The 27,957-nt window shown below is 61.9% G+C and overlaps 9 protein-coding genes across 9 annotated transcripts; 2 read left to right on the forward strand and 7 right to left on the reverse strand.

Moving 5' to 3' along the window:
- Positions 1-38: 38 nt before the first annotated feature.
- On the reverse strand, positions 39-922 carry PLICBS_009304 (uncharacterized protein; the record flags this gene model as incomplete). Its single annotated transcript, XM_018324917.2, has 3 exons — positions 39-420; positions 616-821; positions 920-922. The coding sequence occupies 3 exons, from the start codon at positions 920-922 to the stop codon at positions 39-41; spliced, it is 591 nt and encodes a 196-aa protein (XP_018176311.2).
- A 520-nt stretch (positions 923-1,442) lies between these two features.
- On the forward strand, positions 1,443-2,804 carry PLICBS_009305 (uncharacterized protein; the record flags this gene model as incomplete). The annotated part of the gene is made up of 1 exon (XM_018324919.2): positions 1,443-2,804. The coding sequence occupies one exon, from the start codon at positions 1,443-1,445 to the stop codon at positions 2,802-2,804; it is 1,362 nt and encodes a 453-aa protein (XP_018176313.2).
- A 1,645-nt stretch (positions 2,805-4,449) lies between these two features.
- PLICBS_009306 (cytoplasmic glyoxalase II) lies at positions 4,450-5,864 on the reverse strand (the record flags this gene model as incomplete). Its single annotated transcript, XM_065601606.1, has 8 exons — positions 4,450-4,536; positions 4,610-4,636; positions 4,749-4,907; positions 4,987-5,078; positions 5,147-5,360; positions 5,430-5,463; positions 5,535-5,606; positions 5,668-5,864. The coding sequence occupies 8 exons, from the start codon at positions 5,862-5,864 to the stop codon at positions 4,450-4,452; spliced, it is 882 nt and encodes a 293-aa protein (XP_065457678.1).
- A 395-nt stretch (positions 5,865-6,259) lies between these two features.
- PLICBS_009307 (rRNA-processing protein las1) lies at positions 6,260-7,355 on the reverse strand (the record flags this gene model as incomplete). Its single annotated transcript, XM_018324921.2, has 2 exons — positions 6,260-6,863; positions 6,970-7,355. The coding sequence occupies 2 exons, from the start codon at positions 7,353-7,355 to the stop codon at positions 6,260-6,262; spliced, it is 990 nt and encodes a 329-aa protein (XP_018176315.1).
- A 1,533-nt stretch (positions 7,356-8,888) lies between these two features.
- On the reverse strand, positions 8,889-9,992 carry PLICBS_009308 (uncharacterized protein; the record flags this gene model as incomplete). The annotated part of the gene is made up of 1 exon (XM_018324922.2): positions 8,889-9,992. The coding sequence occupies one exon, from the start codon at positions 9,990-9,992 to the stop codon at positions 8,889-8,891; it is 1,104 nt and encodes a 367-aa protein (XP_018176316.2).
- Positions 9,993-22,396: 12,404 nt separating this feature from the next.
- On the reverse strand, positions 22,397-23,168 carry PLICBS_009309 (uncharacterized protein; the record flags this gene model as incomplete). The annotated part of the gene is made up of 3 exons (XM_065601607.1): positions 22,397-22,567; positions 22,637-23,033; positions 23,119-23,168. The coding sequence occupies 3 exons, from the start codon at positions 23,166-23,168 to the stop codon at positions 22,397-22,399; spliced, it is 618 nt and encodes a 205-aa protein (XP_065457679.1).
- A 425-nt stretch (positions 23,169-23,593) lies between these two features.
- Positions 23,594-24,698, reverse strand: PLICBS_009310 (uncharacterized protein; the record flags this gene model as incomplete). Its single annotated transcript, XM_065601608.1, has 2 exons — positions 23,594-24,294; positions 24,386-24,698. The coding sequence occupies 2 exons, from the start codon at positions 24,696-24,698 to the stop codon at positions 23,594-23,596; spliced, it is 1,014 nt and encodes a 337-aa protein (XP_065457680.1).
- An 83-nt stretch (positions 24,699-24,781) lies between these two features.
- On the reverse strand, positions 24,782-25,189 carry PLICBS_009311 (uncharacterized protein; the record flags this gene model as incomplete). The annotated part of the gene is made up of 1 exon (XM_065601609.1): positions 24,782-25,189. The coding sequence occupies one exon, from the start codon at positions 25,187-25,189 to the stop codon at positions 24,782-24,784; it is 408 nt and encodes a 135-aa protein (XP_065457681.1).
- Positions 25,190-25,839: 650 nt separating this feature from the next.
- Positions 25,840-27,348, forward strand: PLICBS_009312 (uncharacterized protein; the record flags this gene model as incomplete). The annotated part of the gene is made up of 1 exon (XM_018324924.1): positions 25,840-27,348. One exon carries the CDS (start codon positions 25,840-25,842, stop codon positions 27,346-27,348), a length of 1,509 nt encoding a protein of 502 aa, XP_018176318.1.
- Between the last annotated feature and the right edge of the window lie 609 nt (positions 27,349-27,957).

Raw genomic sequence — 27,957 nt, forward strand, 5'->3', positions numbered from 1 at the left:
CACACACTCACACATAGTACCAGTGCCAGTGTGTCACGTCACCTCCACACGCCGGCGTTGCGCATCACCTCGTCAAACTCGTCGACGCGGACGCCGCGCGCGACGCCGGTCCCGCCGTTGGCCTCGAGAATCATATCCTTGAGGAGCTCCTCGTCGACGTCCTCCTTGAGCACGGCGGCGACGCGGCGCAGGTGCGCGAGCGTGATGAGGCCGTCGGCGTCGCCGTTGGTGAAGAGCCGGAAGGCCTCGTCGACGGCGGCGCGGTGCGCGTCGTCGTCCTCGGCGTCGCTGCGCGCGTGCAGCTTGAGCGCGCAGATGGCGAAGAAGGGCTCGTACGTGGCGTAGCCGTCGGACGAGGGGTCGAGGATGGAGCGGAACTCGGCGAGCTCGGCGCGCGACGAGGGGGGGATGCCGAGGGCGCTGCGGGAGGGGGGCGGTATCGGTCAGCGAATTCCTCGCTCACAAGCTCACTCACTCAGACACTTGGTCGCTTAGCCGGTTTGCGGTTCTTGTCTTGTCGCGTAGCACATACGTAGCTGCGGCGACGCGGACGGAGCGGGCATGGCCATGGGATAAAAAGGGCAGAGGGGGGGAAGGCGATCGAGGAAAACGCACATGAGGGCCGACTTGACGTCGTCGATGGGCAGCACGCCGTTCTTCTCGCCGTCCATGGGCTCCGCGAACAGGCCCCACGCCTCTTTAATCTCGCCCTCCTCCTGCGCCGAGACGTTGTGCTCCTTGGCGAGCTTGCTCTGCCGCGGCGCCTTGGAGGCGCTGCCGCTCGCCGAGGCGGAGGCGGCGGCGGGTTTGCGCTTGGGGGGCTGCTCTCACGCGTCAGCTACTTTGATGCTTTTCTCATTTTAACGTATCGGAAAGGAGTGATGCGACGGTGAGCTGCGCGCCCGGGGGATAAACGCACCATGTGAGATGAGTGAGCGGGCTGGTGATGTCGGGGAGTGGTGAGGGCGCGCGTTGATGTCACCGGGTCGTGAGGTCGGAACGTGAGTGAGGTTGTCGCGTTGAGCCGGTGGTGGTGGTGATGTACAGTGCCTACTTCGCCATAGCTGGACTCCCTCGCACTGTATGTTCTCACTCGACGATGCATCTTCGTTGGGTGCGAGGAAGCGATCCGGAATGCTACACGTTCACCTAGACTACAGGACCTTTCAGATCAAACACTCGTCAGACCCATCGCTGTTAGGTATTCATGAGACTTCCTCATCCGAAACGTCTAAAAATGAACATTATGCGGTGTCGTTTTGAAAGCAGCGCCCGTCGGCCATCATGACGTCGTGAACGGACGACCCACCACCCTCCGAATCGCACGATCCCCCCAAACCTGGACCCTTCAAAAAAAGCGTTGCGCTCTCGAGTCTCCCAGGGACCCGCGACATGCCTCCCCGCGAACCCTTCACCTAGGCATACCCGACCGACCACACAGCATGGGGTCCTCGACACATCCGCGGCACGTCGCGCAGGTGCTGCTCTCGGAGCTCGGCCTCGACGTCGTGTCGTGCACGGAGCTGCAGTCGCTTTGGGCCGGCTACGGCCACATCTGCGCCGTCGAGGCGCGGCCCTCGCCTACATCACCGCGCGCCGCTACCCACGAGAGGAACCCCTCCGAGCCGCGGGACAGCATCGACAGCGAGGCCGACGGCGACGGCACGCTGCACCTCGTCCTCAAGCTCATCGCGCCGCCGACGCGCCACGGCGACGAGGGCCACCTGCGCAAGATGCTTAGCTACCAGGTGGAGCAGTACTTTTACGACGAGGTTGCGCCGGCCCTGGCCGCGGGCGAGAAGGATGGCGGGCCGGCCGTTGCGGTGTGCCTGGCGTCGACGAGGAGGCGGATGACGGCGGCGGGGACGGAGGCAGAGCAGCCCCTCGGCGACGACCTCATCGCCACCGTCATGACGGACCTGAGGGGCGAGTACCCCGTCGCCGGCGAAAAGCGCGCTGCGCTTGATGCGCGTCAGGTTCACGCCGCGCTGGAGTGGCTCGCCCGGTTCCACGGCGGCTCGTGGAAGCTGCTCGGGGCGGGGCCTCGCCGCCTCGACGACGCGCTCCTCCTCCCGCCGCTAGAGGAGGAGTCACGGCGGAAGCAGAACCCCGGGCGCGCGAGCAAGGGGCAGCTCTGGCTCAACGGCGGGTACACGTACCTCGCCACGCGGAGGAGCGAGTACGCCGCGCTCGCCCGCGACGGCAGCTCCGAGTGGTGCGCGGCACTATGCAAGCCCCTGAACCGCGACCCCTCGTGGCCTTCATCCTCGCCGTCGTCCGTCGCGGAGCTCGTGGCCGAGTTCCTCACGCCGCGGGGCCGCCCCTTCGAGACGTACATCCACGGCGACGTCAAGTCGGAGAACCTCTTCGCCACCGACGCGGGCGACCGCGTCGCCTTTTTCGACTTCCAGTACGCGGGCGTCGGGCTCGGCGTCTGCGACCTGGCCAAGCTGTTTACGTGCTCGGTTCCGCTCGACATGCTGCTGGCCGGCGACGAGGAAGGTCGCGCAGCGAGGATAAAAGTACCGCGGCGGGGTCCGCTGGCCATGGGCGCGGGCGAGAGGCGTCTGCTGGAGGAGTACCGCGGGACGCTCCTGGCGCGGCGCTCGTCGCCGTCGTTCTCGCCGCCCGAGTACCCGTGGGAGACGTTTGTGCGGCACTGGGAGGCGGCGCTGGTGGACTGGTGCCGGTTCCAGGCGTCGTGGGGGTTCTGGGGCAACACCGAGTGGCTGCAGGCGCGGGTGCGGTCGATTCTCGCGGACGAGGGGTGGAGGGAGTGGCTGCTGCGGGAGGTGTCGTCATGAGGGGAGGGGACCGGACGGATGGCTAGGACATGAGGGCATGAAGACACGATGTAAATGTACAGCAATATCAGCGTCTAGAGCGAGTGTATACACGACATGACGAAGCTGTCCTGGTACAGTTGCTCGTGTTAGACGACTGTCAAACGACAGTGTGTGTCAAGACTTTGGCATTCGATTCCTCGACCCAGGTGCTGGTATAGTCATGACTGCACAAAAGAGGAAGCTGTGCTCTTATAAACACACAGCTCTGCCGCCCACGAGATAGTTGTCCAGAAGACATCTACTCAAGCCCACGAAAGCTCCTGTACACTCCGGTCAAGCTTCCTTGTCCTGCAACGGCGGTCCCTGGATCTCATAGCCCAAGTCACACTGTGCCGAAGCCCCCACCAAGCGGCCGGACAAACAGTGTCCCCGGGCCCAAGCCAGAAACTCGACCCACAGTAGCTCATTCCCAGGCCCCCATAAGACAAGCCCATCTCGCACAAAATTTCCCCAATTCCCTCCCTTCCAACCCCCGTTCCATCTTCCCTTCCAAACCTCGCCTGCGCGATTGCAACGGACGACTACGTACCTGAAATTGGGCGGCGACGACGACGGCGACGACTCCTGCAGTGCACCACCATGTGCACTATGACGGGCGCTCGGGCAATGGCGACGATCATGATTTTGATCTAGAGGACGGCGGCCGGCGACGGCTACGGCTACGGCAGTTCAGCACGCAGTTGGCTGTCTGTGTGTGTTCGCACGCGCGCCCGCTCGCAAGCTGCGCACGTATTGTGTGTGCCTGCCCCCTGAAGTCAGGGCGCACGCACGCACGCACGCAGCATGTGAGCGTTCGCTTCGCGTACCAGGTTTTCATTACCCGGCCGCCGCCGCCGTCGCCGCCGCCGCCGCCGCTGCTGCTGCTGCTGCTGCTATCAGCACCCCCAAGCCGCCCGTCACCTACCGCCTGTCGTCTCGTCGCGCCCCCTCCTCCCCCCCGGCCTCCAACGCCAAGTGTCCAACGCCTGGGAGCCGGGTCCATGGGATCGCCGCGCAATGGCGTGAAACGAGGGGAAAGAAGAATGGAGGAAGAGGAGGAGGGACACGCAGGGGAAACCACCCAAACCCGCTTCAAAATTTGCTAGAGCTTGCCGCCTCAAAATTTCCCCCACAGCGCGCAAGTGTGGACAGTGAAGCGATAGCAAAACACACAGCAGGCTACCCGCACTCGGCTCAAAAAACGCCAGGCGCTCTGGTCTGTTCCAGCGCGGACGCTTGCGGTGCCTTCGTCACACCTGACGGGGTGCCTAGCGGCCCATGGAGACATATCACACACACACACACTATTCGTTACACCGTAGATACATAGCTTTTCGTAGCTTTGCCCTGCTTCTCTTCGATTTGTGATGGCGTGCTGTGCTGCACTCCGAGGGATGCTGTACCCGTGCTTCGTTGAGCTGAACTTCGTACAAAGAAGCGTACTCCTACTTCGTAGGGGTGCTTAACAGTACAAAGGACAGAGTACAAAGTCCCTCCCTGTTCTGCACCGACGCAGCCACCCGGCCTCGCCTCGGCTCGTTACATTCGCGCCCCGAGCGGCGGCCTGCGGCAGACAGCACGGTCAACGGCCGCGAGTGAGGGGGTGCGCGCGAGGGCCGGTGCCTCACTTGAAGTTGTTCTTCATCTCCCGCAGCTTGCCCATGACGTCCACCGGGTCCGTCGCGCCCGTCGCCTTCTGGATATGAGGGTCCTACAGCACTGTCTGTCAGTCACCATAGCACGGCCGCAGTAGCAACGCAGCACAGGGGGTGGCGGCGACTCACCTCGACGCGCATAAACAAGTTGTGTTTCTGTGCAAGGCAGTAGCCATCTCCTGTCAGTCTTTGTCTGCGTAACCTCACTCGTGTGCCGTGATGAGAGATGAGATGAGAGGGATGAGGGGTGCAGGGTGGTAACCCGAACCTTTTCGTCGCCAATGGTAAATTTGCCCGTCGTCTCCTTGTTGCTCTCGGCAAAGTCGTGCAGCTTCTTCACCGCCTCGCCCTGGTCGACCGAGAGCGCAAACTTGACGTTGGACTTTGTGTACTCGTGGCCCGGCTGCGTGTGTGCGGCACCACCGTGCTATCGTCAGTCGCTGTCATCTCTCGCATAGTACGTGCTAGACACGGGACCGTCAACGCCGCCGTGGTGGCCGACTCACATATACGACCGTGTCATCCGGCAGTGCGCCGAGACGCTTGTTCAGCGCCTCGTGCATCTCCGCGGCCGACCCTTCAAAGAACTTGCCGCAGCCTGTGCCAGGGGGGGCTTTTGTTAGCACCAGCACAGATATCCGTGAGCTCGCCCGGTCGGAAGCATACCGCTGATGAAGAGCGTGTCGCCGGTAAAGACAGCCTTGCCCGTCTCGTCCTCCATGAAGAAGCAGATGCTGTCCTGCGTGTGGCACGGCGTGTGCACCGGCTTCACCGAGATGCCGCCCAGCTTGAACGTCTCGCCGTGCTTGGGCGTCTTGGTCACGCCCTCGCAGTCCTTGCCGCCGATGATGTCGAGCTTGGGCGTGCCCAGCTCAGCCAGCTGTTTGGCCCCATCTCGTCAGCCCCTCGCCTCGTCCGAGCGGACAATGTTGCCCGAAATGATTCTTACCAGCTTCTTGTTTCCGCCTGCATGGTCCCAATGACTGTCTCATGTCGTTAGAGAGCACGGCCACCTGGCTCATCCCCGCGCGCGCCACCGGCGCCGAGTACTGACTGGTGGGTGTTGACAATGGCAGTCAGGTTGATCTTGCCCGCCTGAATGGCATCCTTGAGAACCGGCGCAACCCTACACAGCCCCTTCGTCAGTACTGCCCGTATGGCTCAACATCACACACCGGGATACGCACTCTGGCGGATTCGCAGGATCAATGATCACGGCATCCTTGGATTTGTCATCAACAACCAGGTAGGCGTAGTTGTTGCTACTCCCCACCCCTGTGACGGTCCCAGTATCAGAAGAGCGCTCCAAGAACTTGAAGGGGAGCTTCGCTTTGAAGAGTTGCAAAAATTGGCGCTTACACATGGGGATCGACTGGATATGCATGGCGCGAGCTGTGATAAGCTGTGACTGAAAGCATCAGCACCGGCAAGGACCCGTCGGCAACGCCGTCAGCTCAGGGACGCTCACCGCGGCTGGTGGAATACCGAGGATCTGCTTGAGAAGCGGCCGGCGGGGTATGAGGCGGTTCATGTGGTGCGTGATGGGAGGGGTTCCGGTCGCATTGGAAACCGAGAGCTCCAATAGCTTTCCCCAGGGCGTGACGTTATGGCGAGTGAGCCCCGCACGTGATGCCTTACTAACAGTAAACAAGGGCGCTCCGATTCGCAGAAGCCGCCCAACGTCATCGGAACCAGAGGCAGACCGAACGACAGGTCGCAACGTCAACAATAGGGGTATCTTTGAGAGCGACTATAAGCAAAACCATGGCCGATAAGCCGTTACACCACGCCAATGGGCTTTGGCTTCCATGGGCCCTCGTATAAGGACCACCCCAGCGCCATCTCAGCCGCATTCTCTTCCACATCCCCCGCCGTGTCCGGCTCGGGGGTGGCCGTGTTCTCCTCCGCAGCGGCCTTGTCTTCTTGTGCCCGCTTGACCTCCTTGGACAGCTTCAAGCACCTCAAGTAGACCTGATTGCCTGGAAGCGTCCGTTGCAAGTCAGCAATGGCCGCCAGCACGCGCTCTGCGTCCCATCTCCCCAGCTCCCTGACTGCCCTCGCCGTGCGAGCCTCCTCGTCTCCGTCGTTCCCTCCGACGCCGCGCAGGTACCCCATGACAGCATCGCGACACGGATCAGCACGGCGGGCGCCGTTCCCAGCGGCGGCGTCCTCGGCCGCCAGGTTCTTCCAAAAGTAGTCCCATATCCACGCCAGCGCCTTCCGGGCCATGGACCGCAGCTTAGCCAGCGACGGCAGCTGCTCGTGCGTAGACTGGTGCCGCAGCTCGACGAATGTCGCCGGCAGGCCAATCTTCTTGGCGATGGCATACATGCTCTGCTTGCGCTGCTTGTCCTGGTGGCCGTCAAGCAGCCCCGTGACGAATCTGCGAACGCGAACACGCTGCGGTCAGAAATTCGGTCGTCACACTTCGGGCCGCGGAGTAACGGACGGCCCTCCGGATGTAGGCTTTGCTTCGCCCTCCGACTCACCTGCTAAACGCCGCCGCGTACGTCGCCCGCACGGCGTACGTCGACCACCCGCTGGCGCCCTCGGCTCCGGCAACCTCCTCGTCACTCAGCATGGCGGCTGTGAGCAGCGCCGTCGACTCGACCATGTGCGGGCAGTGCTGGCGCGCCATCCACATGGACACGCGCGCCACTGCCTTTTGCTGCTCATCTCGCCGGAGAGCCGCGGCCGTCGGGCTCGGCTGGTCGCTCGTCGTCCCGGCCTCCGTCGTCGCCGACTCCTCGACGCTGCTGGTCGCCGGTGCTGCTGGTGCTGCTGCCCCTGACTGCGCCTCCTCGCCGTAAAACTGACGCCGCACCAGCAACAGCTCCTCGCGGTCCCGCCACGGGTTGAACACGTACCGCACCATCCGCGCGGCACGCCAGGTCGGTCAGGTCCCCGCTGGTCCCTGGGAATAGAATGGCCCAGGGGGCGGCGGCGGTTGCGAGGTGGGGTGTGGGTGGAAGAAGGCGTCGAAAAAACAGGCACAATGCCCTCAGGGGAGGGAAGACCAGCGGGCTTCCGGAACGGCGGCAGAAACTTTGCGAGGCCCGCACGATCGTCCAACGAAGTGGAGAGGGGGCAAGGAAGGCGGCGCAGGAAAGATGGAAAAGAAGAAAAATGAACGAGGTCCGCAGGCAGGTTCGGGGTCTTGGTCAAGAGCCGACACCCCGGGCATGGGACCCCGTCGTAAGAACGAACGTCCGCGGCAGTACTGGACAATCGTAGCAGCACGGCGGATGCGTGCAAGTATTACGTGCAAGCACGTTTTTAGCTCTTGTGGTGGAGATGAAAAGATGATGGCGGTGATGCTCCGGCCCACGGGTGCCACGGGGCCACGGTCCACCGCCCACGCGCTGGGAGGGTCCAGGCAACTTTTTTCTTGCCTCTATCAAGTACCTCCCTCGGACGACGGGCAGCCGCGGCGGTGGAGGTGGGTGCTGGGAACAGTCGAGGAAGAATAATTGCGACGTGCGGCGGCGGGCAGCGGTGGTGGGGGCGAGGAGACCTGTGGCGCAGCAGGGCCCGTCAACCCGCGCGAACAACATTTTCCCGTGGAGAGCGTACGCGGTAGGTTGTGCGCTGAGCCACCGACCGGGTGGCTGGTGAGCACCCGCGCCGCCCCACGTCTGGCCGGCAAAGTCAAGTCATCGGCTTGGGGGCCCTCCCCTTCAAAAGCGCAGGGTGGTCCGTGCGTCCGCCCGCCCGCCATGACGGGAGTGTAAGGTGGGCGTGTGAGCGTGAGCTGCTGCTGAGCCAGGCCTGGAACTCACCCACCCGACCTCGCCTGGTGGGGCGGCCTTGGGCGGCGCCGGGCCCTGCAAGCCGCCCAACCTCGCTGGAAGCGCTGGAGGAACGGGCGGGGAGGGGCCGCCGGCGCTGGCCAATCAAAACTCTCCATCGCTCCCCAAGACCTGCACGGGCCCACCGGCGACACATGTCGGACAGGGGTCCCCGATGGAGGCTCTGCTCCCTCGCTTTGTGCATCCACCATCAACACTCCCAAAGGGGGGGTGCAGCCGAGCATCTTCACTCGTCGTTGTCCGCAATTCAAGATGGCATCATACGTACGAGTTCCCGTGTGCAGCAGGTATGCGGTGTATCGCGGGCTGAGAGCCCTGTCCTTCGCCTACCTCTACCATCTCTATGATACAACAAAGCGTGCTCGCCGGGGTATTCCTCTTTTGCCTCGTGGTCGTCCTCGGGGAGATACGCCTGTACCCTTCCAAAACCCTTGATACAAGTCCAAACGCCCCGATTTTCCCAGCTTGTGGCCGGTACTCGTCTCGTAGTAAATATGACGGAAAAACAACCCGCTCCCAATGCATCCCTGATTGCTCAGTCCCACGCTGTCAAAGGGCAAAGGGCCCTGGTCCCCAGATATGGGTACAGATGGCTTGCATCAGGCAGCGACCTTGCGGTTCTGCCCTTCGCCATCGTCGTCCTCGTCCTCGTCGTCCTCGTCCTCGCCGTCGTCAGACTTGGGAGGCTCCCACGTCTCTTCCAGCTTCAAACCCTTGCCTCGCGGCTCTTGAGGTCGATACGTCGATCCCAGCAACGAAGAGACGGTTGACCGGTAATTGTTGAGCTGGGGGTCCTCGTCAAACTTTTCTGGCGTGTCATAAAGTCCCATGCCGACCAGTATCTCGCCTTCGTCCTCGTCCTCGTCGAGGCCCTGGCACGTCTCCGGGCGTTCAGAGACCGCTGGCTGCGACAGTGTGGCTTGAGGAAAGGTCTCCGGCGTGGGGGGAGACGTGTTGTTGAAACCCTGCAAGACGAAAGAGTTCCAGTCCAGCCCACCGTTGACTGTCGTCTTTGGGTGGGTTGACACATGTTCCAAGGCCGGGAGGGACTCTGGCATGCCGGCATTGCCGGTTGGCGGGCCATAGAACGGCGTCGTCCGCTGTGACAGCTCCCAACCGTCGCTGCGAGGGTACTGGGCACCATTCTCCGCGGCGGGGAAAAGCGGCAGGGGAGAGAAGCTCGAAGAGGGTGATGTGTTGTTGGAGTAGGAGGCCATCGTGGGCGAGAACTGAGCATGCGTCGAGTACAGGTCGTGGCTGTCTGCATAGATGCTCGAACCAGGGAAAGGATAGCTGGTCGGTTGTTGATACGGCTGCTGCCGCTGATGGATATATGTCGAAGGGTGCCAGCTGAGCGGGCGGCTTGTCGTCCGGTGAGCCGAGTCCATCTCGGTGTCCGTGGGCATCGAGATATAGTCGACGTTGTTGTGGTGTTGCTGCTGCTGCCGCCGCGGAGCAAAGCCGTCTCCCATCATAGTCCGCCTCCGGCTCTGCACAGATGAAGATCCCGGGCTGTTGCTGGCGCTTTTGGGCTTCACGACCCGCATGGCAGGTCCCGGCCGTTGGCCGCCCGAGCCCCTTGAGAATCTTCGTGCCGCCTGGGAGATGGCCATCTGTGTTGATATGTGGTCGAGGAAGCCTGCCTGGCCGTAGGATGGCGGCAGCATCTCCGGGGTGTGCACCCCATACGCCGGGTACATCATGGCGATGTACCAGTCGAGGTGTTATCGAGAGAAATGGTTGATCAGACGTCGATGCCCTGAATCAAAGCAAAGGCCGTGCTCTTCGTCTTGTTATCATGTCACTTGGGCGAGCATGTTGTTGTGAGTGGGCGGATGGGTGAGGATGGCCGTGGGTTATGTAGGAAGATCGCGGTATGTAAACTAAGGCGCTGCGTGGTCCCGACCAAGGGAGAGAGGTGGGCTTCGAAGGATGGACACGCCGCAAGCCCCATCCATCAAAGGACGGCTTTAGATGGAAGGATAAGTCGAGCCAGTGGTGTCAGTAGTCCCAGGTCGAGCTTCACACCCAGGACTCGAGTGTGGGCCGGCAAGACACAGGGCAATAAGCGACATGGTAGACTTGGTTTTGGCGCTGGACCAAACGTGCGGGTTGCATTACTGTAAGCCCAAAGCATCAAGGGGTACGTACAGTGCCGTACTGAGCCCAGCGTCCGCATCGCGTTTGTCGTCTGCGACCCATAGCTGCCCACCGGGCTAGGGTGGTGAGTGGCACACTGAGCGTCCGCTGGCGACAGCGGAGGGTGTGCGGTGTTTAGTGTGTCGTGTGGCATCCCGGGCCTGGAGAAGGGGTGTGGGCGCGGAACGCGGTGCGTCATCCTCCTCCGTGCATACGGACTGCACCATGTTCCCCACGCACAAACGCCCGTACGGGGTCACGGCAGGGGTGTCTCATCGGACGGATTCCAGCCTGGAAAGGAGCAGTGGGCTCCCATCCTCCAAGGGGGCCCCGTGCCGAGAGACAATAGCGCGGGCCAGGAAAAGTTGGTGGGTGTCATCGTTGGGGATCGAGAAAGTGCCAGCACCACGTTTCGTGCAGGCGGTTCGGAGAAAGATGCTTGACGAGTACCTCCAGTTTTAGTACGCATGTACATGGTCGCCGCGCATGCATTCTCGCCGCTCGACGCCAGGGCGGCTTGCCTTGCTTGCTCGTCGGTCTAGTTTCCTGTGGCCGGCGGTAAGGTCGCGGTGGAGCTCCCCAAAACGCCTCGCTGGCGCAACAGTTCGTGGCGGTCATTGCCGGCCGACGCTGTTCCCGGTCATTTCTGCGATCATCATTCACGCGTTGCTTCGCACCCGCGCACAGTCCGGAGTCAAATTTTTCTATCTCCCTGGCGATATTCGGCCTCGGTACTCCGTGTATGCCTGCCCATGCCTGTCGAAAAGGCGCTGCAGGTGACCGGATGTGATGGCCCAGAGTACCGAGGTCAAGGCCATGCGTCTTGCTGGTCATGCACCGTTCCCGAATTTGGATGCTCGCTGTTGGCTGGCCGCAGTCAAGGCCGAGCGAGCGGCGGAAGCCCCAGGGAGGACCTGGAGCAGCACAAGGGGTAGGGGCCTCGATCCCGGCCCGGCCTGAACCGCTGGGACCAAGGCGCTTCCGCCAGCGCGGGCTGGGACAAGGGCATGAAGGCTTGGAAGGGCAGCAGCTGCTGCTGCTCGTCAGTGATAGTGGGGGGGAGGAAGGGGGAGAAGAAAAAGCATAGGGTCCACAGCAGAGCAACCCTGGCGCGTCGGTCCCCATCAGCCCATCCATGAGGCAACCCTGTTGGAAGATGGAAGGGATGAAGAAGAATCGGGCACACGCTGGCGTCTCTGTATCACGGCCGGCGAGAAGGCCAGCCAGTCTTTGGCCGAGCATGCCGACGACAGGGACCCATTTGGAGGGTGGTGCGCCTGACGGGGCGTGGGCGGACGTCGGTCGGGAAGCTGCAAGTACAGGTCGTGAGCGGCCGGGGTCCCTTCCCTCGGGGCCCGTCCTTTGGGCTTGGGGCTTGTCGGCTCGAGGATGGCCCCACACGAGACACGGAGGACGAGGCGGCGGCGGTGGCGGCGGCGGCGGGGGAAGAAAGGTCGACTCGAGAGTTTGGACCCGGCTGCATGGCTGCGAGCCTGTTGCTCGTCCTGGCTGGTCTAGCCGCACCGACGAGGCGTGCGTCACCCAGAGATGCCACTCGTCAGGCTCGGCGAGATGGACGTGATGGCGCCGGGAGAGGCTAACTCGTCCGCAGAGTCGTGCCGCAGCCTCGACATGGCTCTTACAAAGACCCCGGCGTCTCTGTGATCTGATCTCCACCGCCCCTGGTCCGGCGGGAGGAGACGGCCACGCCTGGCGTCCCCATATCCACATTCGCTCGTTGTTGCTGAGGCGGTCTCGGGCCAGCCAACAAGCACCCGTCAGCAAGGGCAAAGGGGCCTTCGAGATTGGCGCGGTCGGGATTTGCAGCTGCGCAGCCCAAGCCCACACCCCACCAAACGGCAACCCCTTCATCGTCCTCGTCGTCGTCATGGGCCCTTTGGTCTCGCAACGGACGATCAATATCGTTTCCGCTGTCCAACTTGGGACCTGGCGTCAGAATTTGCATTTTCTCCCTCTCTGTCTCCATGAGCCGGGGGCGGCGGGCACCGGCGCGGACGGCTCCACCCAGCTTGCACGAACCAAGGTTTTGGCTGTGGTGGTTGACGAACAAGCCCCTCGACCCGATGCGAATACTGTCTCGTCTTAGAATCTGCTGGCTCGATGAGTTTCCGCCTTGTTTCTCCCCGACGGAGGGCTCTGCTCTCAAGCAGGTGAAACAGGGCGTGCGGCTGGCACGTTACTGGAGCATGGAGCTGTGTTGATGGAGTATTGTACAGTACCTCGCATCCTCTGTACCCGTCGCGTTGAGCGCCAGAGGCAACGGGCAGAGGGCGGCGCATTGCTTTTTTTCGCCCTCGCTGTTGGCGGAGACGGCTGTTCACAGAACGCACCGCACCGCATTGGTGTTGCATGGGAGGCGGAAGTGGGTGCGAGGCTGGCGGGAAATCAGGCTCGGTCGAAAAAAGTCACAGATGCAGGTGCGTCTGCGACCCCGTCACAGTTGGCGCGTTGCGGGTACCACGAGTACTGTGCAGGCAAGGCAGGTGGAACCAAGAACATGGAATATCCGCTACCGATGCGTTGAGCCAGAGGATCCGTCAGGCCCGGGAACAAGTATTCGGTACCACCGCGTGATGAATGGCAACAACCGGCGACAGAGGATGCACGTTTGAAGTGCTGGCGGGGGTCGAATGACGCCGGGCTGGCTGGATGGCCAAGGAGCGAGCAGAGCAGGAGCCGCTTCAATGGAAGGGAGCCCTGCTCGGGAGGGACTGCTGCACCAGACCGGCGAGAACAACGGGGAACTTGGAACTCAAAACGCGCCAGTACGTCTCTGGCGCAGACCAGCCGTCGTTCACGGATGCGCAAAGTGCAGGGCCATATTACGGTACGGACGGGAGTTCTCGCGGCTGGCATGGAGTATGGGGTACGGATGACGCACGGCGAACACATAGTCCAAGGAGGTATAGAGTACATCGCTTCAAGCCCTCGCTCGCTCGCTCCCCGTTAGTGCGGACGGGCAGGCACCCACTTCATCTGCAACAGGGCCGCCAAACCCATTGTGCTGCTCTCGTCAGTAGCTTCTCCTGGTCGTGCCTACCCTGCCATCTGCTTTGCCTGCGCCTGCGCCTGCCGCTAGTGGGCACGCACGCACCTGCCTGCGCTGTCGCATGAGTCGCCACAAAGCGGAGGCGCGACCCATCTGCGGGCTCGCCTGCCTGCCAGGCGCAGGCGTCCAGGCGTCCAGGTGTGCAAGGCGTGGTCACACTGGCGCTGTTGGCACACGCCGCTCAGACCGGGGCACTGGAGGAAGCCGATCCGTCTGTCCGCTCCTCATTGCCGTGCGGTAGCGCAGGGAGGGCCCTGGGCCACTGCGCCAGAGGGGCTTAGGAGGCTTCCTTGGGGCTTTGGGGGCTTGGGGGCTTGGATGCTCCAGGTTGGGCGGTCCTTCCAGGTTCGGTGGCTGCCTCGTAGTCACCACACAGTGGCACCCACCGCGCCCCCAACTCCCATCTCGCTCCATGCCTCCATCCATCCACTTCCCGTCTGCGGTGCGACAAGGCCTGGTCCGCGCCTGGTCGCAGCCATCCATCGGGCATCCCTCCGCCGCGGCCGCCGCCCCATGACTGGCGCTGGCTGGGCTTGTTCTCGAGCGCAAATTCGACTCCGTATCGATCCAGCACGTTGGTTGCCCGGATTAGCCGTTTACACGTCTGCGTCCCCCGTCAGCGTGCCGCCAGACTGCATGCCCCCCCCCCTGTCCATGCCCGCAACAAACTACTTCACGTATCTCCCGTGGTGGGAAGCCAACCGCACAAGGACGGCACCCCGCTGAGGCCTGGCTGGAGCAAGGGACGAGCGACCCAGTCATGAGACCGTCGAGACAGAATTCTCGCGCTCGCTCACGATGGAGCACTTACTCCTCCGTGAGGCATTGGCTCGCCACAAGACAGCAGATCGCGAGATCACCATCGACGTGGAGCGTGTCCAGGGCTGTCCTCCACCGCGCCACCGGCGTTTCTTACTCGTGCACTCCGCAGGCCCGTTCTCGTACAATTGTGGTTTCTGGCGAGGTCCGGTCGCGCTGTCGGTTCGGCCCCAACACTACTGTACCAGTAACATTGAAAGCCGACGGCGTCCAACCTGACCAAGCATCGGCCAAGTCTGATGTGTCGCAGCCATGGCTACCTGCGTCCACGACGGCAATGCATGCGCGGCGACTCGAAATGGGCTTGTCCCAAGGAGGCGCTTGCCGCCACCCACTTGCCTGCCTCAGTCTTCACACACGTTACGCTTGCATGCTCCTAGCGGTGCAGGGCCGACGAAACGGCCAACACAGAGGAGTTTGGCGAAGGCCAAGAAGGGGTGGGCGGGTTGGCAGCCGTCAGCCGCTGACCCCGGCTGGCGGAGGCCTGCGATCCTGCCGGGCAAGTTCCAGCAGGATGTCTGCGTATGCTGCGACGTCGACTGGGTCCGACTTTGGCCCGACTGCCTCGTGCCTGGCAAGACGACAAGTCCGGGGCGAGGGTGGTACGAGCAAACGACATGTACTCGCATGTATGCACTCGCACCCCCACCGCATTGCCAGTCAACTGAGCCCCTGGTTCACTCTGGGAAACCAGGTACCGGCTCTTGTGAGAGGCACCACGGTTGGATCAGACACGTAGGTGCACGAGTCCATGGCTGAGGGGCAAGATTGGTGTCGTAAGATATGGTGACCGCCAAGCAGATCGCCCGTGGACTCGGGACTCGAGCTCCATGTCTCCAACGGGGTCAAAACGACGTATCCAGAACTGATTGTCGTCCTGCCTCAGCCTCGGAGCCCCAACGCGGCCGGCGGATATACGATGAGTCGCCTCCACTTCTCGAACCACAAAGCAGGCGCGCGGGCACGGAGGGAAAGGACTTCTTTGCTGTGCCTTGACGTTTTGTGACTGCGGCCCCGGATGATTGTTGCAGCAACGGGCAAAGCGCGCGACGGCGACCCTTGGCTGACGACGCGTGCTGCTCCACCAAGGAGGGTGGTGAGGTGAGGGAGTCGCGGAAAACCAACGCTCATTATTAGGCTCCGACGACGTGCTTGGTTCGAACTGGATGGAGTCAAAGAGTCACCGCCAGCCTAAAATGCGCCGCCAACGAAGTTAACCTGCTCGTCCAAGCCCCCCTGCAAGGCCCTCCACGGCAATGTCGTCCGCACAGCACGGTCACGGACGCCGTACTGTACGTACTCGAACTGTCTCTTGGCACCACAAGTTGTGTCATCCCTGCCACGATGCATCCGGGCGCCACACGCTGGCGGCGGACTGCCCGTCTCGGCCTCTGCTTGGTACCCTGGCTGGCGCACGGAGGAGGGACTCGCAGCAGCGCGCACCAAGTATCCGCACATTTGCTCCGACCTGTACAGTACATGCACCAAGTTAGCAGGTGTGTGCCAGGCGAGGCCCTGCCTGAGCTAGCAGACATGATCGACCGCACCACTGGCACCAACCCCGTTCCAGGCTGTGCGTGCCGTGCGGGCTCACACGCGCGCACTCTCGTCGTCTCGCCAGAAATGACCGCACCGGGCCACTGCACCCCGCCCAACTTATCAGAGTGTGCTGGGCACCCCGTCGGAGGAGGCGCTGAGGATCCAGCAGCCTGCCAACCATCCACACTGCCTGGACTGCGACCTGGTGCTGGTGTCGTGGTGCCCAGGGCCAGGTGCCAGGCAAGGTTGGAGCCCCAGCAAGCCCAGCCCCCCCTCCCATCCTGGCCGGTGACCTGGCCCGGTCGCTTTGATGACGGGTCGAGCTTTTTGAGGAGCGACTGCCCGGCCCTTGTCGGCTGCGGCCCCAACTTGCATTGGCGGTGGAGGATGAGGCGGCTCACGGGGGGTACGAGCTGTAGTACTCGTGTACTCGTACTCGCAGCAGCTCGTCGACGACGGGAGATTGGGTGGATGGAGGATGCAATGCCTCTGCGCGTCTGACTACTACCTAGGTACCTACCTTCTGGGCCACTGGTCAGGGACGTGGACCTGGCAGGAGGAGGCATGGGTTCCGGCGCCAGTGGTTAGGCGAGACAGGAGGACGCGGGACGCCGCTGGGCAATGCTGCGTCGTGGCCTGTCGGAGAGGCCAAGCTGTAAGCGACGGACCACACCTGCCTCGCTCACGAGCAAGGGCAGAGGGCAGAGGGCAGGCGCAGGGCGGCAGAGCAGCCTTTCAAACCGCTGGACAGACCCGGCAGGTGCGGCCCTCTCGTCGGCCGCTGTCCAAGCCATCCTGCCGGCGCCCAGACGTCAAGGCGTCCAGGCGTCCAGGCATCCCAGGCCGCCGCCTCCAAGCTCTCCACGAGCCACGCTGATGCAGCCTGGGTTCAGCGCAGCGCCCGCTCACCCCCTCCGTCGCCTCTCACAGCTGGTCTCACCATGGCCGCGCCGACGAGCCATCCGCTGATCCGTCCGCTCACGTCGAGCAAGCTCAAACCGCCATTCCAGCGCCGCTCGCACCAAGCGCTCCGTGAACCATACCAGGTTTGCCAACAGACCAGGTGGTGTTCCCACCCAGCAGCACCCACCCAGCCGCCCGCCCCGAACCCACCACACACGGACGCAAACCTGGGCCCCAGTGCTGGCGCGCCACTGGCGGCGTCTTTCACTTCGTGTCCCTACCGCCTTGAGCCCAGTACGGACGGTGTCGATGGGGCACAGCACCGCACCGCACCCGCAGCAACGTTCAAGGGCGAAGGCACTCCGTGGTGCGGCGCCCGTCCCTGCTCGGCCCCGGGCTGGCCTGGATGGCTGTGCACCCGCAGCCCACGTCCTCGCCGGAGGGTAAAAATATCAAAGCAGTGCCGGCATGGCATTCCGGCAGGCCCAGCGGCTGCCGTCTGGACCACACTCGATGCTCCACTGCGAGCGCCATGCAACTCATCAGCCTTCCACCAGGCGCCACTGCGCAAGTGTCGCGTCCGCTCACCCTGTCTCGTCATCGACTGCTTGACCGACCCTCTGTCCCGATGTCGCATGCCCAGCAGCAAGGTCCTAGGATGCCAGGGTCGGTAGCACACGTCCCCACCACCTGCCTCTCATGCATCTGGAGTCTTCAACTGCCCCGTGTCGCGACAGTCAAGCAGACACTGGCAGAGGGGCGTCCGTCGAGACTCCGTACCGGAATCCGGGTGGGGATGTCGGTTCGATACCGCCTAAACCTCCAACGGAATGTCCTGATCAAGCAGACACTGCGAGACACATTTACACCTGCATTGATGCCGATTCCCGTCTTTCGCGCAGCCCTGTACAGGTATACCCAAGAGGTCTGGCGCCCCGCGTTCTGCGCTCGACTGCTCCCGAATTCTCTGGTCCGTTACGCCCTCTGGTCTGGGAAGAATGCTCTCCACCAGGCAGATGGTGGCGCCAGCTGCCCGCAGAGCAACAACATCCGCAGGGCGCGTCACGGCCAGAGGGAGGTGAGCCGTTGATGTCACCTCCGCGTCCACAAATAGGCGCCCATCCAACTCGTGGCGGGGCTCGCCGCGGCCGCAACGCCAGCCGCCAGCTCTGGATGCAGCGGAATTGGCGGCTTGTGGGCACGACGCTCCGTGTGCCACACAAGAAATCACTGACGCTGGGTGAGGGAGACGAGGAGGCTTCTGGCCATGTGATCGTCGCAAACAGCCTGCCCATTTGGCCACCGCCGTGTCACTTCCTCCCGCGCCTCGTCAGGTACGTGGGTGGCGGCTTGTCGGTGCTGAAACCCGTCGACCACCCCACCACCCAAACCCGTCTGCCACGCATGCACCTTTTGCGGTGCCGCAGCCAAGGGGCGCACCAACCAACACAGGTCACCGGACGACGCGAGAGATCAGCCTGGCCTGCTACCGGGAAAGGCGGGTCCGCCGTGCCATGTCATGTCGGCGGGTCACAGCCAGCGGCGCGGAACGGTAGGACCGACGGCTGGAGCCCTTGCGGGAGTCCCGGCCAGTCTCTCCCTGCCGCCCTCACTTTCGGCTTGGATCGCCCACGGCTGCCCGGACCAGACGTGCCCGCGAGGTGCCCGCGAGCCCATTTCTCGGCGTCGTCGTCCTGACCTCCAGTCAGCAATCCTGCAGCTCCCGGGCCAACGATGACAACCCCCAACGTCCACATCCGGCCCAGTCGCCGTCTCTGGACGAATGCAAGGCCATTCACATCCCAGTCAGGCTTCCTTTTGCATTCTGGGCTCATCGGGCGGCGCCTTTCGTGCCTCCCCTCCCTGCCTTGCACCCGGCGTCAGCTTGCCCCATGCCTCGAGTCAGGAGGTCAATACTCGGGCTGCGAGTTCAGGCAGTCGGTTAGTCGATGGCAGACAGACCCGCCGACGCGGGGGTGATTCTGGGTGACCCGTGAAGGCCCAAGCCACCGTGCTTGTACCGCTCCGGCTGTTGCCTCTCGCAAAAATAGAGCGCGACATTTGTTCCCGGTGCAATGCCGCCGACAAGCAGGCCAGGGCCGGACGCAATGTCGCAGCATGGCCCAGGCGCCGAGAAACAATCTGCATTCGAAATTTCGCGCTGTCGCCGAGGCTGCTCCGTTGCCGTTGATTCCTGCTGTGTCTTGCGGCAGAGGGCTATTTGGAACGCGACGTTTGCTGCGCGACTTGGCCAAGCATGCTTCCGTTGCGGAGGCTGATCTGTGAGATGACTGTGAAACATGCAAGGATGAACCAGAGCCAGCGCGAAAGAGGTCCCCCCCGGTGCCCAGCGGCACAAGCTGTGGCCCCTTGCTGACGCAACACGATAGTGCAAGTACTCAAGGCGAACTTTGGATCGACGGGAGCCAAGGGTGAAGAAAGCAAAACCCATATCACAGGGCGGCGCCTCAAAATTGATCGCTTCGCAAGTCAGTGGTGGTTGCAGTCTCACACGCCGCCAGCCATACACTCTGACGCAACGATTTGATTATCTGCATCGCCCCAGCAGACGCCAGGGGATTGGGCCGGGCACGCGGTCACCACGGGTGCCACCACCAAGGGCTGCCCCGTTTTCGCAGGCACACGCCCCCTGAGGGTTCCCAAAGCGTCAAACGTGAGTGAGGTCCGCAACAAAGTCTGCGTTCCTCGGATGCAAGGATGACACAGCATTGGCCATGACAAAGTGCGGAGGGACGCCCGCTATCAACACGCCCTCGTTGGGACCAACATGCTGTGATGGAGTGGGCGGGCAGGAACCACTGCTCCCTCCAGCTTTGGCAAATGTCCATGCAACTTCACATGTGCGCCATGGATCAGATCAATTCTCGGCTGCCAGCGTCTGAGACGCGCGGTTTGATTTGACGAGAGCTGGCATTTCACTGCTGCATGTACGAATGTCCAGTCCAGCATTGCGCACGAGCAACCGCGTCGTCGCCCTTGGCTCGGCCGAAGCCCAACAGGCATCAAGGCTGTGCTGTGCCAACGACGGCAATGCTGCAAAACGCAGCTGGACCTGGCTGGCCGCTCTCGTAGGGCGCCGTCTTTGGCGCCCATGCCCCTGCGGTCCCGTTTGACACACGCCTCCCTCCATCACCCCTCCTTGCTGCCGCGGACAGCACGATTCTCACTGTCATTGGCTGAACAGGGCCCAAGTTCCTGGCGGAGAGCGCTCGCAGGGCTTCGTGAGCTGGGACCTGATTCTCCGCGTTGAGGGAGAGGAGGCACGCACGGCCAAAACCCGGGCTCATGTTGATGGGCATGGGCGTCGCTGCACTTTCTGCTGACCTGAGCTGAACCCAACCGGACAAGGAGCCATCTCGGTCACGGTGCGCTCGACAGAATCCTGTCCAACCAGGATGATGGTCTGGGGTGTGGGGACCTATGCGTCGAGCCTCTCTACGGGGTCGTCGTGTCGTGGCACCCCCGATGGAAGCGTTCCTTGCTGCAATTACTTGTGGACTGTACAGTACTATTGTGAGTACTGGACTGTACTTTCTACATTTGCTCAACTCAAGTTCTGCTTGTACGGCGCCCCCGAGTGGCGTAACTGAAAGCTACGGGTCGCCCACATGTCGACGCGCGTGCAATAGGTGGCCCTCGTCCGTTCAGGCGTGGGGAGAGATAGATGAAGCCCCAACCTCGGGCCCAGCTGGGGGGTGGGAAGTCGTGTCGACCTCTGGAACCCCAGTAACGCCAGCCGCCCGTTTCTCGTCCTTCGTGCCAGGCGCAACGCTGCCTTGATCACCTGGGTCCAGCCAAGCAGGCATGACCGGACACCGGGAGGTTCGCAGGCGCCCCAAAGGAGTCACGACCCGCCGCCCCTGGTTGACGATTCTCTGATAGAAGGAGGACGGCACACGGAGCTGTGGCGGTCCATACAACGACACCCCCTCCATTGCGATTGGGCGGCGAAAGAGGCCCGTCCAGCAAAGTCCGGGCGGCCGAAACCGAAAGATATTTGCGGCACAGTGGCGCGGCGACAAGCGCTCACGAACCATTGCCGATGCTGCATGTCGGACGCGGGCCGGAAAGAGAGCCCAGACAAAGAACCATGACTCCGTCTGTACCGCCTGACTTGTCCTTGTCCACACTTGCGATTCCTCGCCCTGCCTTTCGAGCATCAAGCCCCGTGCCCACTTGCCGTCAAGGGGGTCGGCGGAAGAGAGGAATCAGCTTGACTCGCTATCTAGCACCAGAGCAAGGCCGTCGAGTCCGAGGTGAAGGATGGTCGAGAGCCCAAGCGCTGGATATCTTGGCAGCGAGACAGACTGGCGGCCGAGGAAGCCCGTCCGTGCCGGTCCTGCAGGACTTCAAGTGACTGCTGTGCAGCTTCTCTGGCACACGCAAGTGCTACGCCCACGGGGATCCGAGAGCCTGTGACAGCCCCTCCGGCAAGTGGTCCAAGTCGTCGAAGTCGCAAAACACCCGGCTAAAGTGCTGTGCGTATGCAGCAATGCCTGCACGGAGAGGTGCATGGCCACTCAACATGCCCTGCACCGTGACTGCAGGACAGTGCGTGTAGTCACTAAAAGGCCCCCTCGCCAGTTGCAACCCTACTCGCCAAGTTGGCCGTCCCGGAGGCTTCGCAGCGCGGCTGACAGAGGGGACCGGCTCCAGGGCGAAGCAAATGATACGGTTCGGCGCATGTCTGATCCCCGACCTACGGGATGTTCCTGGTGACTGTGACGCCCGATGGCTCGTGATGGTTTCCGATTAACGCAGAAGTCGGGCGCCGCCCCATCACCAGCACCGAGACCGCACGAGGAGTAATCCCGTGGAGAGCAAGGCACCCGATGTTCGAGAAGACCTTGGCTCAGGCCCCATGTAACCCTCTCCTCTCGATACAACCAGGCGACACCGCAGGAGCAACACGGGCGGCCGAGGCCTATTGTTTCGCAGGCCGCCGCACGAGCGAAAGAGGAAGACCTACCTCGCCGGGGCGGGGTTCACAAAACACGATGGTCTGCGTCAAGGTCTGCGGCTAGCCTGTCGAAGCCTTCACGCTGGACCTTGAGCGTGGCAAGTCTTACAGCAAAAGTCAGGCTCTCCGAGAGGTGCTGTGAGGTCGTCCGACACACCAAGGCATACAGTATCCCCGCAATGAAGGTGTCGCCAGCACCGATTGTGCTGTTACACCGAAGTAAGCAGATACGTCAGCTCTGAGCTACGAATTCGCGCCGTCAATGACGTTTCCGCGACGCCGCTCGTGCCACGGACGGCGATTTGGGGTGGGTGGGGGGCTGGATGTTCAACTCGGGATGGGGAAACCGAAACTCACTCAACGACCTGAATCCCTCCCGGCTGTGCATCGACGGGGCATCGGAGGCATCCCCCGGATGATTCAGACAAGGCGGCGGCGCCTTGTGCACCCCAGGTGCATAAGCCCAGAGATCTGCGCGGGCGTCCAGTCCCAGTCAGCGAAGAAGCAACGCCGACGCAGGGTCGGGTCAAGGAGTCGTGCAGCGTACCCTGGGCGTCGTCGCTCGTTGGTGAGACATGCTTCTGCAGAGTGGTGGCCACGGCTCTGCGAGTATTGAGCTTTCAGCAGACGCTTTCCGGGGAAGAGAGCCAACGGCCTCAGTCGCGTACCTCGGCCCAAGTGCGGGAGTAGAAGACGACGTCGGCCTCGGCGGCTAGTTCGGGCAGACCAGGGCGGCCAGGCTTCTCGACCTCGACACTGACGGTGGCTGAGGGCATGGAGCGTCGCAACAGGCGTACACATTCGATGGCGGTGTCGGGGATGCGACCCTGGTGGCGAGGAACGAGCCGTTGTCAGCGGAGGCGCGCTCAGGGCCATCCATGCGTCGCCGACCTCACCTCGAAGTGCCACCACGTGTCGTCTTCTGGAGCGAACTGGGCGACGATGCGCGCGAACTCGGTCGTCGTCATCTCTGGAAGGTCATTGTAGTTGACAACTGTGCGGCTGCCAGACTGATCGCTGCGGATAATGTAGCTGCTTGCGGCCTCGGCATGACCTGAACGGTATATACAGTGGCGGAAGTCGACCTTGGAGTCGGCCCCAAACGACGCCGCGACGCGCTCGGCGGCCGCAGAGGCGCGGTCGGGCAGACAGGAGACGAGGTAGAGGCGCAGGTCCTCGCGACCTTCAAGGAGCTGCTGGAGAACCTCGAGCGAGTTGGGGCAGTTGCCGCCGCGGCGAACCTTGATGCGGGTTGCCCGAAGCTTGGAGTCTTCCTCTGGGTAGTGAGGGACGCTGGGAGTGTGGTCAGCGGCTGGGTCATGATGAAGATGATGTTGATGGCAGCAAGCGATTCCCATAGCCTGAGGTGCTGGCTTACCTGAGAATGGTATCGAGGTAGCACGCTCCGACGAGGATGAGGTGCTTCATTGTGTCTGTCGCGTCAGGCGAATGACGAGCTGTCAGGATGCGCGACAGGACGTGGTGAGTGAGTCGTGACGTCTGATGTGGGTTGGTCGGCTCCGGAGCCCCGGGTCTCGGGATTGAGGATGGGGTTGGAGTCGGGCATCGGTGGAGCGGCCAGGCTACCCTATACAGTTGATGGGACTGCGAACAAGCGTTGAGGACGCATGTCTGACGTTCTTCTCGGCTGCTTCGAGAATTCAATGCCAGAATAATGACGGGAGAACTATTTGAGCAATTTTAATACCGCAGGCAGAGTCGTGGGTAGCCCTGTCCCTCCGAACGATAGTCTTGAACCTGTTCAGACATTGTCCATCACAAGAGCAGGGGTTCAGGGGTTCCACTGCCACCGCGGTTTTCGGGCTCAGAGCATCAGAGGAGTGGAATTGATCCTAGGACTTGGCAGACGACGCCTGTGGTCTGTCTGACAATATCGCCGACCTCCTCCGTCGTGATGATATACGCCGGCGCGATGAGGATGTGATCCCCTTGAAGCCGTCGGCCGTGCCGGTGCCAGGATAAAGGAATATATTCCACGGGTCCGACATCCCCACGGCGTGGATACGCGCGGCAATCCCATCCTCAGGCTCGAACGGCCTCTTGGTCGTCCTGTCTGCCACGAACTCGACGGCCCAGAGCAATCCCCGCCCTCGAATATCTCCAACGTGCGGATGATGCCCCAGTGCCCCCCTGAGTTGCGCCCCAAGCAGGCTGCCCATCTCCGCGGCATAGCGTACCAGGTTCTCCCGCTTGATTACGGTCTGCACCGCGAGCGCGGCCGCGCAGGACACGGGGTGCGACGTGAATGTATGGCCGTGGTTCCAGATGCCTGAGGCGTGGTTGATGCCGTCTACCACGGCCTGACTCGCCAGCACCATCGCCACGGGCGCGTACCCCCCCGAAACGCCCTTCGCTACCGTCTGTATGTCGGGCGGAGCGTCTGCGCCTTCAGCCTGCCAGGCGTGGTAGTAGTTTGTCCCTGTCCGGCCCATGCCGCACATGACTTCGTCCAAGATGAGCAGCGCGCCGTGGTCGTCGCAGATGCGGCGCACGGCGCGGAGGTACCCCGCGGGGGGACGAGGACTCCCGTTGCCTGGAAGGGGGAGACAGTCAGAGACAAAGAGCTCCAAACAAGAACAGACTCAGTATGGAATCGAGGGGGGAAATGGGGAGATGGCCTGCACTTCCGGTGATGGTTTCGGCCACAAAGGCGCAGACCCTGCGCGGACCCACGCGCCGAAACTCGTCGTCGAGCTCTTTCGCGAGACGAGCTACGTACTGAGGTTCCGTCTCCCCGGGGAGCATCCCGCGGTACGTGTTTGGCATGCTGACGAGCGAGACCGTGTCGCTCTTGAGCAGAGGCTCAAAGGGGTGCCGAAAGGCCGCCTTGCCGGTCAGTGCCAGCGCTCCGGCCGTGGTCCCGTGGAAGCCGCCCCTTCTGGCGATGAAGTGCGTCCTGCTGGGCTGGCCCGTCTCGGCGAAGTACTTGACTGCCATTTTCATGGCCGCCTCGACCGCTTCCGAGCCTTGAAGGGGGCGTCACTCAGCGTCAGCTCCCACCTAGTAGTCGTCAAAGGCGTTCAGTGATGTGAAGACTTGCCTGAGCTCATGGTCGCCGCCTTGGCGAGCGCCCCGCCCGTCGTCGCGACGACAGCCCGCGCCAGCTCCTCCGCGGGCTCGTTGGAAAAGTACAAACCGAAGCAATACGAGAGCCGGGCCATCTGCGCCCGCACCGCCTCTGCGACTTCTGCGTTTCCGTGGCCGATGCAGGTGACGCCCGGGCCGCCGCAGGCTTCGATGATGGTGCGCCCGTCGGCGAGGGTCAGGTAGCTTCCCTGAGCGGCGATGACGCGCGGAGGAGGGATCTGGTATCGGGATGAGTGCAGGACCTTGCTGCTGTGGCTGTCGCTCGACGCCTTGGGAGGCAGAAGAGTGCCATCGATCTCTAGGGGATCGTCCTCTGTTCCGTTCGTATGATGCGGTGTCATTTTCACGTTTCCTTTCGTTGAAGAGATATTCTCTCTGGTATCGATCGCCTGAAAGCCAATCTATCGCCTGTTGAAGGCATATTTAAGCCGCCTAGTGAGGAACGTCGTCACGCTGTTCAGGGGCTGACCAGTGTCAGTGTCAGAACCAGTGTCAGTGTCGTCACGCTGTTTAGAACCAGTGTCAGTGTCGTCACGCTGTTTAGAACCAGTGTCAGTGTCGTCACGCTGTTTAGAACCAGTGTCAGTGTCAGAACTAGTGTCAGTGTCAGAACCAGTGTCAGTGTAACACAGAGGATGCAACGGAGCGATTGCGGTCAGTCGATATGCCTCCCGGGTACAGTCAGAGGGTGACCCTTTTCTGACGTTTCTGACAATTCTTTCGGCAGTCTGATAGCCTGGTTGACCGTATGCATGCCCAGCTAACAATCTCTCGCTTGGGCATTCTCGAGTACAAATGCCCTTCCTGGTCTTCACGAATCGAAGATCTGGGTATGAGCACAAATTCTGAGAGCACCAGTGTATTGCTACGTGCTCTAGTCGACCTGCTTGCCTTTTCACTTGAAACAGAAAAAGCTCTGTCATACGTATGCTAAGCGCATATACAACAAAGAGACATATCCAGTCGTGCCTTCAAGTGCGTGATCATCAACATGACCAAGGTCGCCAGTACCACGCAGAAGAAGCCAGCGCGCTTCCTCATCGTCGGCCTCGGGCCACACGCCAAAAGGACTTATGCCAAACATCTCCTCTCTCTAAAGACAGACTGCTCAGCGGAGCTAGTTTGCGCCGTCGACGTCGAATCGAAGAGGGGCGAGCTCACGGCCTACTGCGATGCCCATCTCCCAGGAGTTGAGCTCGCATTCGTCCCGACTTTCACGACAGAAATGCCACACAATGTGACCCGCAAGCTGAACACAATACTGAGTGTGCACGGGGTCGACTGCGTCATTATCAGCACTGAACCACAGGCACATAAAGTCTACGGCCTGTGGGCTCTCGATCGAGGCTTGCACGTCATCATGGACAAGCCCGTGACTACACGCAAGGGAGCTGCCACAGACATGACGCAAGCCCTCGGCATTGCCCAAGACTACCAAGACTTGATGGAGGCGTATTCTCGGCTGCAGCGACACCGGCAGACGATATTCCTTATCGCTAGCCATCGCCGCTATCACCCCGCATACACGAGCACCTCCAGGATGCTCAGAGATATTGCGAGAAAGACAGGTTCGCCCGTGACGAACATTGTGTCCACGCACTGCGACGGGCAGTGGAGGTTGCCACACGAACTCGTCGACGAGGCATACCACGGTTTCAACGCCGGCCACGGCAAGGTCTCGCACAGCGGGTACCATTTCCTGGACACGGCGTACCAGTTTGTCAAGGCAGGTTGGAGCGAGCTGAAGCGACCAGACAAGGTGCAGGTCGTAAGCAGCTTCATCAGCCCGTCTGGGGTGCTCAAGACCTTGACGCACGGGGACTACGTCGCCCTGTTTGGGGACGAGTACGTGCGGTCCTGCAAGTACACCCCGCAACAGGTCGAGAGCCTCGTGGCAGACTTTGGAGAGTACGACGCCAACATACAGATGACCTTTCTCCAGGACGACGAGCCCGTCACCCTGGTGCAGTTGAATCTCCTGCACAATGGGTTTAGCCGTCGGAGCTGGGTGACAATGGGTAACAGTGCGGACTGGTACAAGGGCTCTGGCCGAGTCAAGCATGAAGCGCATGAGATCCGGAGCGGCCCGTTCCAGACGATTGTCCTCGAGTCGCGGCAGGCAAACGACAAACATGACCGGTCGAAGCCCAGCACGGCTGAAATCGGCACTGACAACCACTTTCAGGTCTACGTCTTTCGCAACTGCCGTGTTTTAGGCGAGAGCCAGCCCCTGAAGTCCTACTCAATGGAAGAGTTGGATCGCCGGGGCACCGCAAAGTTGCCCGGAGTATATACCGAAAACGTTAAAAAGGGAATCATTCAGGAAGCCATTGACTACCTCCAGGGAGAAAAGAAGTTAGAGCAGCTCGTTTCCAACCTGGAGGATCACAGTGTGCCAACCCACCTCATGAGTGCCGCATACGCATCGCATATTCTAAGAACCAGGGGTGATAACCCCATAGTCACGGTCGGCCTCTCAAATGAGCTGAATGGTACGTGAATAATGAAACGGCGCAGAAGCAGAATGACTCATGCGATTCATAAAGGCTCGGTAAAAGCTTGCCTGAAGCTGCCGAAATGACCTGCGTCGTAGTGCTACCCTTGCGGACGCCAAACGCTGCGGAAGACCAGCCGGAAGGGGACGCAGCGCACATGGGAAGCACCGCTCCAACCCATATTCTGCAGAGTCCTATCAAGAACAAAGGCCCTGCAGCATGAGCTTGCACACGCCAGTCAGACCTGCTTCGGTAATACGTCTGGACACACCAAGACATGTAATCGTCATGGCAAGCCCGGCGAGGTTGTCCCTATCGGAGGCATGAGTCCCGACGAGAGCTAAGAGCAGGTTGCACGTGTTTGGTGCCTAGTCGAGTCCATCATAAGTCAGCCACCGGCTTGAAATCCCGCCTTGGCCTGGACTTGCACTCACCAGGGTTTGAACAGTATCGCTAAGCAGCGTCAATGCTGGGAGACTTGCGCCAGTGGTCAAGGTGGAACGCAACATGGCCTCCAGCTCTGTGTCATTGCCCAGGCTGGCACGCTCGGCTGCGATAATGCTCTCTGTCGATCTGAGTATCTCATCTTTATATGCTTGTGCCTCCCATTGCGT

Source organism: Purpureocillium lilacinum (assembly GCF_023168085.1).
Source record: "Purpureocillium lilacinum CBS 284.36 DNA, scaffold_7, whole genome shotgun sequence".
NCBI classification, from domain to species: domain Eukaryota; kingdom Fungi; phylum Ascomycota; class Sordariomycetes; order Hypocreales; family Ophiocordycipitaceae; genus Purpureocillium; species Purpureocillium lilacinum.